The following is a 14,591-nucleotide window of genomic DNA, read 5'->3' on the forward strand; positions in this document are numbered from 1 at the left end:
GGCAAACTGCTTTTGCACCAGAGTCCTTTTAACACATCTAGCCCATCAAATAGGAATACTTTTTATTGTCAATGGACTATTGATTCCTTGGCGGGTTTTTTATTTTTAAGTTAATTTGCTTGATAAATTAACTCCAGTTCTTATATTTTATCTTATTAAGCTCTGATTCAAAATAATTTCATCCCAAAAAAGGAATGTGTAACTGTTCATAGTTCATAGTTCAAAAACAGTGGGATTTATGTAAGAACAAATGGCAGATATTCTACATCTACTGAGTACATGCTGGAAAGGTCAAACTCATCCCTGTACAAACTGCACCTATAATATCTAATCCCCACCCTTCTCATATATCTATTTAGATCACAAACCCTCAACAGATATAATCATTTAGACCATTCCTTCATTCCTGTGTTATTTTCTACCATTTAATCTAAGGGCCCAGATGTATTATTATACATATTATTTGTATGTCTCCTTTATTGCAGCTCCTTCCTTATCAAAGAAAAAAAACTAAGCAGGACTGAAATAACCTTCTGCAGAGAGAGTGTGTCAGTGTGTGCTTCTGAACAGAGACAGAAAAAGTCAATTCCCCTGTCACAATGCCGTTCATCAGACTCACAGGTCTTTTCATACGGCACTTTAATCCCTGGGGTGTATCTGTCTCAGTGTGCTGCTCTTATGGAGATAAGGCTGGTGATTCGGGCTCATGTGTGTCACAAGAGGCTTGCCAGCCACTACAGGGTTGCAGGTTTACTGCACAGGGACCATGTTTACTGCCTGCCATGTTCGTCTGTATAGTAATTGTTTGTTGCATAACATTGACATTTGATTCTGTATGGGCTGTTTCTGCTGTGACATTATGCACAATCATAACTTTTTCTTTGTTTCCTTCACAGGAAACTCATCTTTCTGATGGTTAATTATGAAAAAGTCATCTTTGTTGAAGGCTCATTATTATGTTGAGAAACAAACCCTTCAGCCATTTCTCACTGTATGGCTGTTCCATGACACTGAAGAATACATACAGTATAGCCCTGTGTAAACAACCTGAAGACAAATGGCCAGCTAAGATAAATAGTTTTATTGATGAAATTTGAAAAATATTCCAAAGGAACAAATACATAAATTCGGTACCTGCACAAATTCAAAATGTCAGACAGGAGGGGCATGCAATAAGTGTGCAGCCTGATCTAATCTAAGACATTTCAAATTCCAAGCACGCTTATTTGTCAGTTTTAATAACCTGCAATGTGAACTTACATCTTTCATCAATTTCTGAGTTGCTGGAGGCCCTCCAAGAAAAATAGTTAAATAAAAACACCTCCATGAGCTTTGAATGGCCAATAGGCTGGCTGGCTACACCTAACGATGCTATACATTTAGAAAAACAACACTAGCCCCCAGTGAACCCCTGTCAGACTTGACACAGTGCACACCCTTCATGTGAAAAAATTAGAATCTTATTTAGAATCTTTAAAATACATGTGTATAAACTTTTTTACATTTTTAAATTAATTGTGATTATTGTGACAATATATATAAACAGGGATATATTATTCATTTAGCTGACAAAGTAAAGCGGAGGCTTTTGATATCCAGTAGTCACTGTCTTTCTTTGAGGGCAGCAAAACTGTCACAACGAAGTTTGTAGAGTGACCTAGAAAAACAAACACAAACGTAAGTAAAGACTTTTTTTTGCTTTTGTTACAGAAAAAAAATATAATAATATATATATATATATATATATAATTCTAAACAAAGTAAGAAACAAAATGCAAAAGTACACACTTTGATGTATTTTCTGACAGGTGCCAATACTTTTACAAACATCAGTTACTCTTTGACACTCTCTTGAAGAGGATCCTGATTGCACACAATAAACCATTCGGTGCTAAATGTGGACCTCATCATCTCACAATCGACAACCCCACTGATGACACTGTGATGCCCGCTGCCATCTCCTGTGCCAGCACTTAGCTCACTTTCTAAGTATCTTGAACTATATCTCAACTGCAGGATGTGTTACAGTCCACTGTGATCAGAAACTGAAATTGAAATAGCCCTTTTGGATTTGGTTGCAGGGAAGTGCAACAGTAAATAATGAAAGACTGCAGAATGAGTTACAGAGTTGGGGTTCAGTCTGGAGGCACAGCAGCTACGTCAACTTTTGTAACCGCCGTTGGATCTCCCAGAAATAGTGGATATTGTGGCCTCTTCTGCTGCCGTTTAACTAGTAATAACACAGTAAAAATAGCTTGAGAGGCACAATATTACTCTGTGACGTTTTATTGGCAGGGCTAGGTGAGATCCCTGGGGATGGTCAAAGTTCAAGCCCATTCTAGTGGAACAGGAAATCATTTTTGCCACCAATCAATACTTCTGCAGACATGAATACTTCAGCAAAGCACTTTTAAAGTCACAATGCAAATGTGAAAACTAGGTCATATCAAGAATGTGTAAGGACTATTACAGCATGGTCCTACACCCAATGGGGCTAATCTCGGTTGCCTGGTCAGGTCTTTTCCTGTAAATTCCTGCAATTATCCTGCAGCACTCTTAGGACTCCCAGGGGGAACATGCTTAAGGCCTCCACTGATTATTTATTTGACTGAAACAAATGATTGATTCTAAGCTACACATTGGTACTAATTGCATTTACCAAGTCCTGCAATTATCTGTTTTAATATTGTGGTATTACATTATTGTTGAATGAAGATTATCTATTATGTAAACAAGGGAAATATTGCTTAATAAATATAATTGTCTATAGTTTGCTTATGTCAGATAACAAAATGTTAGTCGCACGTTACTTCTCTGATGCAAGTTTTCCCAAGTATGAATCACAATATATATTTTTATATAATGTTTCACTGTATATGCATTGTTAATAGATATATTCACTTGCAGTAGTACAACTGAAACCCAAAATGTACTTAATAACAGATTAACTGGTGGAAGAACACAGAACGCTAGCCATGCTGCACCTGTGGTCGAGAGTGTTCCTGCTCTCTCTGCAGTTTTGTACAGAGGTGCGTGATACAGAGATGGATCTGACACGTAATTTTGTCGGGGCTCAAAATGAACCACCGGTAACATGGGGTTCATCTGTCGTGGGAGGGCATCCTCAATAACCATGTGTTCATCATCCCAGCGGCTGGCGTCCATGAACATGCCGTGGACCAAAACCCCATCATCTGGAGACGGCAGCTACACGGAAGGAAGAACAGACTTCAAACAGAATTCAGCTGAATAACCACTTTTAAGAAATACGTCGCATATAAAGCATGTGAGCACTAGACAGCCCGACAGTGACAGTTTAATGTACTGGCATGTCTCTCGGATGATTAGTTAAGACAAATACAGGTGCAGGTCTAGGGGAACTGGAATATGACGTATTCTCAACTCCAGTGCCCAGTTCCAGATCCAGCAGTGTCTCCATAGTTTATTTTGAATGTTCAGCAATGCTTTGCCAACTAGTCACATACCCTCATTCATTTAAATGTTGTGGGTATGATAGTGGTTTTCTTACAAAATGTAAAACAGTTTAGATTTTAAAATAAATGTTTCAAACTGTTCAGGGGGAATGAGGAATAAAGATTAGAAACACTAAACCTTTACACAGATATCAATATCACACTTCACACATGTTCACAGGGAGGCTCGGGGAGTAAGTGCTTGTTTTGTAATGTCAAATAAATACAACGTCTCAAAATCTGGAAGGACATACTGTAAACACACACAGAGTTTTCCAGCTCCAACGCTCACAGTCTCAGAAACATTAAATGAATACTATCTATTCATACCGATTCTCCTTTGCTGTAAAACAAACAAGTTAACTGTCAAAAAGACTTGCCACTGTGTCCATCTCGAGCTCGCTGCCGAACTGCAGGGTCTTCAGAGCCTCGGTCACAGCCGCTTGGTCCCGATACACAGGAAGGACATTGAAATGGAAGCTCAGCTCGTCTATGGGGAGGTTGTAGGTTCGAGCATGGTTTTGCAACGCCCCTAAGAATGCAAACGAATTACACTGTACATCAAATCATTCACTGTGCAATCACTTTAGTAATAGGACCGGTGATACTGTAAAAGCATACGGTGCACTGAGTAACAGTAAAATCAAAGCTCCATAACATAATAAGAAAGTAAGACGCGTACAGGAGTGTTTAAACACAAGTGTAAAATTCATAATTGCTTGTGTGTATGACCACTGTGCCAGTTAATACACATGTGCTACCTGTCAGAAATCCTTGAGGGAAGAAGAACCCTGAAATCCAGAAGGACTTGGGCTGACCTCTTTTAATCCAACTCTAAAAACAGGAAACAAAGCATAGTATTTAAGAGCAGTGTCATAGTATTGATAGTATCAGCGGTGCATGGAAACAGAAGTACACCACCACCCCATAGACAAGTGGTCCAAAACAGATTATTTTATTGAATGCTGTATCGCCTGAAAGTTAATAATGCGTTAACAAGCTGTCCTTCCCCTCCCAGTATTGAAGGTGATGGGTGTTTTTCTACTCGACTTTGTCAATAGTTCATTATAGTTGAGATGTGTGTCTGTGATGGTAAATGCCCTACTCCGCCCCCCAAAATGAGTGCTTTCAAGACCTTGACTCGTGCTATTATTGGAGAAACAAATATCTATACATAAGGGCATACCAGCCACATGAGATTCCTTTCATTTTGAGTTCAGAGATCGTGCCTTGCATTTGCTCGTTGATAAGAGGTGTAACGTGGTATCATCTCATATCTAAAATGACTGCATGGCTGTGAGGACTGTTGAGGTTTATTTTTTGTCAGTCAGTCACATGGATCAAGCGGTCATTTCTACAGAGAATGAAATCCCAGGCCAAGTGTTGCACATGCACCTTTACTCTGAAATGACAGAGAAACAAAAGAGCTACAGCCATCTGGTTTTTAGCTTTGTTCTATGAGCCCTTAAATATCATGCAATATGTAATGGTGAGGGATGAATGTGTGTCGTTCACCCCCTGGGCTGATCCAAATGGGAAAGTGCATTGGTGCGCTTAATGCTTTTGTCTTCCTGGAAATAATCTCATAATCATATAACTGTCACACGTGTGCATGTAAGGCTGTGAGACTTAATTAGTTAGAACGGTGCACTTTGACTGGATGGATGGATTGAAAGCAAAGATGCCGACCTATGGCAGGGGTGCTAGTGGTGTTGGCTTTAGCTGCAATTGAAGGTGCTTACACTTTGTGAAGCAAATAAAATGCGCATCTTTGGCTCACATCAGAGTCATGTTCCAGAAATGTATATATTACATTAAAATAGAAACATAAGTCAAATAGCATAAATATTAGAGCATAGTTTAGGTGAGCTGTCTCAAATGTTTTGACAGCTGTTGTAATTATCTTTTAATTTATCATCATCGTTAAAGGCAGACTGTCAAACTGAAGAAATACTACTTTATTTGTGTTGAATAGAAACTGCACCATTATGGTTATGGAAGTGTGATGGCTGTGTTATTTACTTATGTCTGTAATATCTGTAATATTTACCTAATGGAGATGGATTACATTTTAATTGGCAATGTGTTTACTAAAGTGTACATGAAGATAGTTAGGATCACATTTCAAAATAAATGCTGCTTTTCTTTTGTATAAAGATTAGAAAACAATAACAATTAAGCAATGCTTTCCAAATGGAGCAAAACTATAGGATTTACTATAATTCAATTTCTGCACTTAAATCTACTATCTACTTTCATGAAAATCTGTTCTTCACTAAAATTATAGGATTGCTGTCATTGTTTCATTTAATAGTATACTTATATATTTCTGTAATCTTTGGGAAAGGAACAGTATGCAATTGTTGACTCTCCACCATGCGTCTGTTGCACAAGTGCGGACATGTTAGGGGAAACTCTTACTTCAATAAAAGCAGTGCGCAGGGCCAGATCTTTCACCCAGCTGCCCAGGGGCTTCAGAGAGGGGTACGCTGCACTCGCCCATTGAGCAGGAACTTGGTTATTGAGGAAACTGTTGTAAATCTTCTCCATCTCTTCAGACATGACCACAAATCCAGCGATCGCTTTCTTCAGTGTGTTTAAAGAGTTCTTGAGGGGGGGAGAAACATGAAAAATAATTATAATTATATATATATATATATATATCACTGATGTCATAGAAAGTTTAAAAAGTAAAACTGAGGCACCTTTTAAATTAAAGATTCATGAGAGTAATTGTTCTAATGTGCTATTAAACAATAGATATAATGTAGATGCCATTAATATATCAAAAACAAACTGCCATATGCTTCATTGACTTTTCTGATGATGAAAAACAGAAAATTAATAATTGAGAAGTAGAATAAGGACATGTTCATCTCCAGCAAACAAAATAAAACTGAACAGGCAACTTTAAGGACAACATTAATGGGTATAATGAGCAATTTAATTTCCCCTTTGTGATCTTCAAACTCATAAACAATATGGTTGTGATGTAAATGAACGTGGTTTGCCTGCATGCAAAGGGATTAATTAAGAAGGACAGTGTGCAATTCAGGGTTATTTCAGGGTGATTTGCATTATCTACATAACAGGACTGTCTAATTTAGTGAGAGCTTCATTCCAACACAGTGAGCTGCCTACGTCTCCTGACCTATAAAACACCAGCAATACGCCAGCACACTTAAACAGGACAGCTGTTTAGACTACAGCTTAACAGTATTGTGCTTTGGAGGAGGTATTGTGTGTTTGTCAACTCAAATATGGATGGTTACATCCACTCCATTTTCAATCACTTCCATTCTGGCATCTATTAAAAAACAACACTATTCTTACAGCTATGTACAACTGAACCATATGGCTTTCTTATCGCTGTGGTAGATAAATGAGACAATCCCAGCTTGAAACAATTCAGTTGGTTATTTTCAGTGTTTTGTTGTGCATACTTCGGAATCTGTGTTAACACGGGCCTGACCTGACACACTAAAAGAGTTGAACACAGTATTAAAAGTACAACTGCTAATGCGCTGTTGCGCTTCGCTTAAAGGAAATGGAAAAAAGTAATGTGATGCTTTTTTATTTAACCCCCCTCTGACATTTATTGAGACAATAGCTGATCATAATTTGTTCTGGCTGTGAGATTTATCCTTTCATTATTTGGATTGGAAATCAACGTTAAATTAGATTTTTAAACATAAAATATATTTGGTGATAGCATTAAATGTTACAGTGAGTTGTGACAATTGAACTGTGTATTACAGGTTGTGAAACCAAATGGAGAAAAGGCAGACTACGAACTGAGAGAAAGAACTTAAGAGAGAGGTAAAAAAAGACAAGCAGCACGATGACAGATTATAACAGCTGCTCATCACACCCCAGTTTAATCTGTCATTGTTTTCTCACATTCTGCTTGCCATAATTAAAAAAACAAGAACAAAAAATAATGACATAGTATTTAATATTGTTATGCATAGGGTTAAAAAATAAGCATTGGAGTTTTTAATATTTTATTTCTCAGTGCACACAACAAATGGCCTTACAGAGGAATGACAGACTGGCTTTAATGTACTAATTAAATAATAATTAGGTCTCTGACTTGGTAAGTATTGTGGAACGCTAGTTATTATGAATCTATGAAAATGGGTTTATTATATACAGACTTTCAATTATATCAGAAATAGCATCTATGTCCTTTATTTGGAGCCCCATAACACTAAAGTGAATGTTTTAATCAGTGCTTAATTTGTAAATCAGAAGGTGCCAGAACGCAGAGCGAATATGAGAGTGGAGCAGAATGTGAGAGCATGGGGGGTGACGGTCATGAACTGTGAGAGTGGGAGGGGGTGGGGTTAGCAGGGTCAATAACAGTGAGGGGGGGGGTGGGGGTGCCTTGACGGTCAAAAACTTTGAGAGCGTTTTTTTTTTTCCACGTTAGGTACTGGATTGGAGCAAATAGGTACCAGAACACAGACACTCAAATCCCGAGAGGTCCCGGATCCTTTTCCGGCAGGATCCAGCACAAATTAAGCCCTGGTTTTAATAAATTACAATAGACTCTTTAAAGTAAGACACAAACTATACATTTATTCTGCAAATACCCATTTTCTGTATTAGACTTGTGAAACAATAACTCAAATACCTGGGTTTAGGAAGCCAACAGAAGCATAAAAACATCAAAGATCAGGTGTTTTGCAGTTTGAAATCCATATTGGAGTAAAATGACCATCCAGGCAATCATCTGAGCAGGAATACAGTGCGAGTGTATTGCTTCAATTAAACCATAATCGGTATTAACTGAATTGTTGACAAGCATGCATGCCTATGTTAAAGAGATACCTACCCTGAGGAGTCCCAACAAATTGTTAAAACGATCAACTTCCTGTCCCAACACTGTGGTCAGTGAATTCACGCGGCCTTTGGCATCTTTGGTGAACAAGGCCTCTGATGCTGCCTCCATTTCAAGTTTTTCTACCAGGAAACATAGGGAAAATTAAGGAAAGGGTGTATATTGCAAATATATATGTACACATTTATAGACAGATCAAATGACACAACTCATAATGCTCAGATATTAATGTTCCTCCTCAAAGCTCACCTAGGATTTTGCCTAATATGGAGTCTGCAAGATCCTGGACTATTTCATCATTGCTCTTTCCGGCCCCTCGTGCTGATGACCTTGGTTGAACTTCCAGGATAGAGTTGATCAGGGTGGTGGTCTCCTGGCGCTGTCAGAGTAAGAGAAAAACACTGGATATCATAAACCTATTGAGACTAAGTAAGAACTGTTGCTGTTTTAACCAAAAAATCAGCTGGAAAGATCAACTTTCACAGACTTCATTTAATAAACTGTGGATTAAAATGTGGTAGAAGCAACAATTACATACATTAAGGATGGACTCATAATGGCATTGCTGAGTGAAGTATTACAGACACGCTTTGTTTTCTTTCAGTTTTGTTTTGATACATTGAAGGTTATCTGCTAACATGATTGGTTATATGATAAAGCACAGCATTTTTTTAAATGGCTTTAAAGAAGACATTCTAAAGAAAACTAATGTGGGCGGACCATTTCCATGTAACATTAGCTGTCTTTGTCAAATCTGTACATTATTCTTAATGGGCACATGTTCTGGAGAAATAGATAAACCTCTAATAAATATAATAAAAGTATCCATTGTCTGCATTTATGTAACTTTTAGTTTCAAACAAGGATACACCTCCCCCACACATTTTTTCCACACATCAGCAATAAAAAAATGAGGTAACAACTAGAAATCATAACAATTAAACTAGTTTGAATGGTACCCATAATCTCCTGTATATTGCATTACTCTGTTATGAGGTAATAACTGTAAAAAAATGCTCTCCTTGTTTTCACCACCCTGCCAATGTTTTTTAAAAGGCCACAGACAGCTAATTAAAATTATTACAAACCTGGAAAGCCAAATTGGCATTTTCATGCATTCCAAAAATCTCTGGATCGTCAATCAAAGGCAGGTTTTCAATGTATTCCGTGTAATCTTGCAAACTGTCGGCCTCAGGAGCAAAATATATCCCTGCCATTAAGGATAAAACACTCATTACTTCAATGTAATTTGGGGCACTGCCTGTATGTCAATGAAAACATGATTCATTAAAGGCAGAAATTAAAGTGAAGAAAGACCTTCTTCACAGGTAAGTCATCTCTCACATTATTACAAATAAACAGTCTGCATTCATCTGAAATCTATAAGGAGTAATAATTTATTATTTAAATTCTACTTTCTTTCCAACGGCAAACATTCTTTAAAGCTTTTTTTTATATATATATATATATATATATATATATATATATACATATACATTTCCCTGTCACAAGATGAAGTGTTATTTGAAGCATAATCCTGCAAAGCCAATTAAACATACCTATTTGTGCACTTTTCTTCGGTTTAGTTCATGCAAATACCTCTAGAGTGATAAATTCATACAACAAATTCAGAACAAACGAAAGTAATTGAAATGCTCCATAATTTTACCTGAGATGCGAAATCTCATTAAGGTAAAAAAGTTGAAAGATCTGAACAGGCTCTTCAACATGATAACCAGAGGGAGACTACTCTAAAACAAGTTTTCACTGTCAACTTATTCTGATCAAAGCCTAGCCCACACTTTCATATATTGGGATAAGTTATAGATTTCTTTAAAACCATCTGCAAATTAATCCTCTGGGTTCCATTAGGTGTTTTATCTTCTGTGGCCAGCTAGGTGTTGTAAACAAGCAACAGTGGATGAAGTGCTTATACTCGTAACACATTAAAAGAAATATGAACTAAGTTTTACTTTGTCTCGGACGTTAATGGCTCTTCCGGTAGTCATTAGTGTTCATTACACATAAGTCACGGTTGCAAGAGAATGTGGGGGTGAAGGGAATGGCTAAGTCTTTGAACATCAGTGTAAAAATAAATTAATTAATTTGGTTTAGGAACGCACATGCTTGTAGAGAGTTTCAGGGGAGGTGATTTTCACCTTGACTTTCATCACTGGAATGCTGCTTTGTTTTTGTGAACAAAAGCAACACTTTGAAAAGTGTTAAATAATAATTATTCATTACTTTACGTATTTTATTTACAGATTTAATTTAACAGGGACAACATCAAGTGCATAGAAGCATACTGTCACCCCGAATGATGAAAAATAAATGACATCTCTTACGTCTGTGATGCCTTGGCTGTTTTCAGATCCTGTGTTGTTCATTGAAATGCATTCTTTGTCATTTAAGATTTTGACATGGTAGAGTTCAATTTTAGTCCTATTTTATATTTTATAAGTATAGGTCACTTAAACAAGAGGAGCTCCACATATACAATATTTTCCATTCTTTAAAACCTTACTGTGGAATTTCTGTGTTGTTTATACTCCTCAGATAATACAGTTGACAGACTTTGTGCCAGTGAACGTCTGTGTAATTGTTTTCTTGTTCTGCCAGAAGCAGCCCCCAGTCCTCCTCCAGTCCTGACTCATTTTCCCAGCATGGACTCTGGGACCCACTGCTCACTAGCTGAGCTTTCCTTCTACTGCTGCTCCTTTCCCCACACATTTACAAATACACTGTGAATGAGAAACCCATCAGAAAAAAAATGTTGAAGCGCCACTGAAACTGTATTTCAGTTGCCAGTCTCTAACTGTAAAAGTCAAATGGGTCTACAGGAAGTAACCTGTTTAAATAAAACCTAATGTAACATAGGTTTGTCTAGTAAGTCTAGTAGCAACTTGTTTTCTTCTTAAAAACACGTAAATTCAAAGCATTATGGAATTTACTTTCCAGAAATAGATTTCACTACAAGTCATTTGACATTAATGAAAGCTTGAAAATCAACTGATAAATGGACAAGCAGAAACGCAGGCTAAAGAACTATTGGAGAATACATTTGAAATAAGTAATACTAGCAAGCTCAGTTGTTTTCTAATTTGGAAACAATGTTGTTGCTATCTGGGATATGTAGTCCTTTTAGTAATGTTCATGGAGTTAAAAAATATGCTAAAGGGAACTAGGGGTAGTAGTGAATTCCCATCCCAGATTGCAGCCTCCATCTTGCCAATGTCAATACCAATTCAGACAGTCTTTTCCCAATGGAGGCTACGACTTCCAGAGAACAATGCATTAACAAGACATTTTAATTGCTGCAAGATAAATAATTGAAAAGACTGAATTCTATATTTGTTCACTTTCACTGATTAAAACGAGAAACAAACAGATGACAAGGGTCCTTATATCTTATGAATTAAAGTAAATGGTTGTTGATGGGGTGCCATAAAAAAGAGCTTAGTACCTTATCAGAATGTTCAGAGCACAAATAATGGTAATTAATTAATAAAGGACTGTTAATAATTAATGGTGAACTATGGCTGGAGAGGGGACTCTGTCTGCTGAAATCTCATGAATCGTCTCTCCAATAATCTTTTATAAATACGAGAGCAATTAACTCCTGGAATGCCTTTCCATGTACAGAAATAAATTAATGATGATTAATGTGGAACTGCAAAGTGTGCTAAACTGAATGTAAAGAAAGGGCAGCTAATACAATATGGAAATTCAATTAGACAAAATAAACAATTACTGAATTACTCAACCACTGATTGAGAAAACGTGAAGCTACTGAGACAAGATTAAGATTGTTTTAATTTTTAATGTCTCTGTGATTCTTTACAGTGCATGGGCTTTAAGTAAGGAATTGCACCACAGAGATCTGTGACATCATAAAGACATTATAAGAGTACAAACCTTTAGAGTAAGCTAAAGCTTATATTTATTTATTTTTCAATATATAGACTATAATTATCAGATATTTCCTTACTTATGTTTTGTCTAATAACATGGCATGAATTTACCTTGAGCAAAATTATTTTAGTTTTACAAATATATATTTTGGTGTTTGTCTAAAGCTTAAAACTGTCTAGTGAGCGGTGTACAGAATGTGAGATATTCTGATGTCTGAATATTATGGCCTTTTTTAGTACAGCTTTGCATGCTTTCATTCCATTCGTCCATTAATTTCCCATGTATAAAAACTGTCAAGGTGCATACACGTATCATATCATGCTTGTGTTTGTTAACCAAAATCGTGTGGTCCCCCATTGACAGTGACTTGGGGAGGTTTAGAACATTAGGAGGAAGACTGGAAGTCTTTCCAAAAATTAGAGGTCAGCACACCTCCATAAAAAATTGTATGAAAGGCCATCTTGAGGAGGGACAGTTGGAAGAAGTGTTGGGGTGAAACAATAATGACTGCCATGCCTCCTGAATTTCACTGTATTCTCCAGGTATCAGAGACGAAATAGTGACTGACTAATTTAGTGATTAATAGTGATAAAAATTAATCCTGTTATTAGTTTCCTTGTAGTTCTATACAAAGGTGTCTGAATAGTAAAATTATTCTTGTCCTCTCTGGCTATCAAACTGGTGATATTTAGGGTTCAGATAGTGGTCGTGAATGGGATTTCCTAGAAATGACAATATGCGGCAGAATTATTGTCCATTTCGGGAATAGCAGAAATTTGCTGACAGACGGAGACGTTTACATTATATTTCTGATACTGCTTCATCTACTCTGGGATTTAGTTTAATTATTATTATTATTATTATTATTATAGAATCGTGTAAAATAAATAAATTAATACACAAATGAATACAGAATGATATACATGAATAAAGAAATAATACATACGTAAACACATAAATAATCAATTATGGAAAGAAGATGATGCGGCTTTGACTCATTCTCATGTATTTTCATTTTCTTGGTGACCTACAATTCAAGAGGCTTGTAACCAATGTATTCTGCACTCAATATAATTAATATAGGTAAATCAGATGTTCATGTCTGTATGGACACTTTCTAAAAATCTGACAATTCTCCACTCATCACTCTACCTCAATCTATGAATTGTTAAAGAAGCTCAAATTATATTCAGAATGCATGGGTGCTTTTCTGAAAGAAGTATGGTTGTGTGGGAGGGCAAACTGCCTCAGGTTATTTGTCATAGTTACTTATGCATTTCCTCCAACAGAACCACTGTTAAATCCATGTTGTTTCCCCTCCTTACTTGTAACTGCGTATATGTGACATTAAGCACAAATTTAAATGCCATATACAACAGTGAAGCAAAAAATAAACCACACATCAGAGTAAACCAACACGTACCAGGTATAAAAAAAATATGGAAAGCAACCCTCACAACCTTGAAATCATCCAGAAGCAACAAGACACAATACATGAAAAAAGCTAAATAAATAAAACAAGGCAAAGATGCATTATATAAATGCGTAACAAAATATCCATGGAGTAAAAAATGATACTCCTCTCCAAAAATGTTTGTAATTACCGTCTGACAACGTTAACATTATTTTAACTGAAGCAAGACAACACTGAGATCTCCATTTGTAAACCTCATATCAGGCGTAAAATGTGTGTTTTCATTATTTGATCTTAAACCAGCCAGGGAAATGTAAGTTTGTCTTTCATAATTTTACTCCAAATATGTAATTGTTCGCTTCCCTTCACAAAATTAAAAACATTGGGGTTTCAAACATGCTCATTAGATGTCTCAACTGTTTATATGTAAACTGACATTTTTAACAAAAGGGAAGCAATTAAATCTAGGTAAGTAAGAATTCGGTTTACCATTATGAATACAAGGAGCATGATGATTAAGCACATTTTCTTGCGTTTTGTTGAATCAGTGCAAACCTGTACATTTCTGAACATTTTATACAGAAGCTCCACCTGTCAATCTCTCTCAGTGTGCATTCTGGGGTGATGCTTTGTGACAATACTTCATAGATATAATTGTGTTAGACTCTGTTATCACAGGATAACAGGATTTGAAATGGGAGCTCACGTCAATGGCACAGTAGTCTCTGCTTGTCAAGTACTCTGTGATCCATAGCTCTTTGGGGAAACATAAATTGGCTTCCATGTAAATCCTTTATCGAACAGTTAGATACTTATGTACTGGAATATTGCGCACGACTCCCCAGTCTCCCATAACTTGAATATGATTTTTGTTTTGTTTATTTAGAAATGAGGGGAATAGATGGAACATTCTGTTGTCTTTTCACCTGATTATTTTTGAAAGATATTT

General features: G+C 36.5%; 1 protein-coding gene across 1 annotated transcript in view; it reads right to left on the reverse strand.

The window, feature by feature from the left end:
• Nucleotides 1-1,075: 1,075 nt before the first annotated feature.
• dnah6 (dynein, axonemal, heavy chain 6) overlaps nt 1,076-14,591 on the reverse strand; it is a 102,289-nt gene continuing 88,773 nt past the window's right edge. The window contains exons 70-77 of the mRNA XM_066719759.1: nt 9,405-9,526; nt 8,566-8,695; nt 8,311-8,438; nt 5,895-6,080; nt 4,235-4,307; nt 3,854-4,005; nt 2,985-3,207; nt 1,076-1,657 (exon numbers count right to left, since the gene is read on the reverse strand). Coding sequence (XP_066575856.1) covers nt 1,554-1,657; nt 2,985-3,207; nt 3,854-4,005; nt 4,235-4,307; nt 5,895-6,080; nt 8,311-8,438; nt 8,566-8,695; nt 9,405-9,526 — 1,118 coding nt within the window. The 3' untranslated portion in view covers nt 1,076-1,553. The remainder of the gene's footprint in view (nt 1,658-2,984; nt 3,208-3,853; nt 4,006-4,234; nt 4,308-5,894; nt 6,081-8,310; nt 8,439-8,565; nt 8,696-9,404; nt 9,527-14,591) is intronic.

The sequence above is a fragment of the Amia ocellicauda genome, chromosome 13 (genome assembly GCF_036373705.1).
Source record: "Amia ocellicauda isolate fAmiCal2 chromosome 13, fAmiCal2.hap1, whole genome shotgun sequence".
In the NCBI taxonomy this organism is placed as follows: domain Eukaryota; kingdom Metazoa; phylum Chordata; class Actinopteri; order Amiiformes; family Amiidae; genus Amia; species Amia ocellicauda.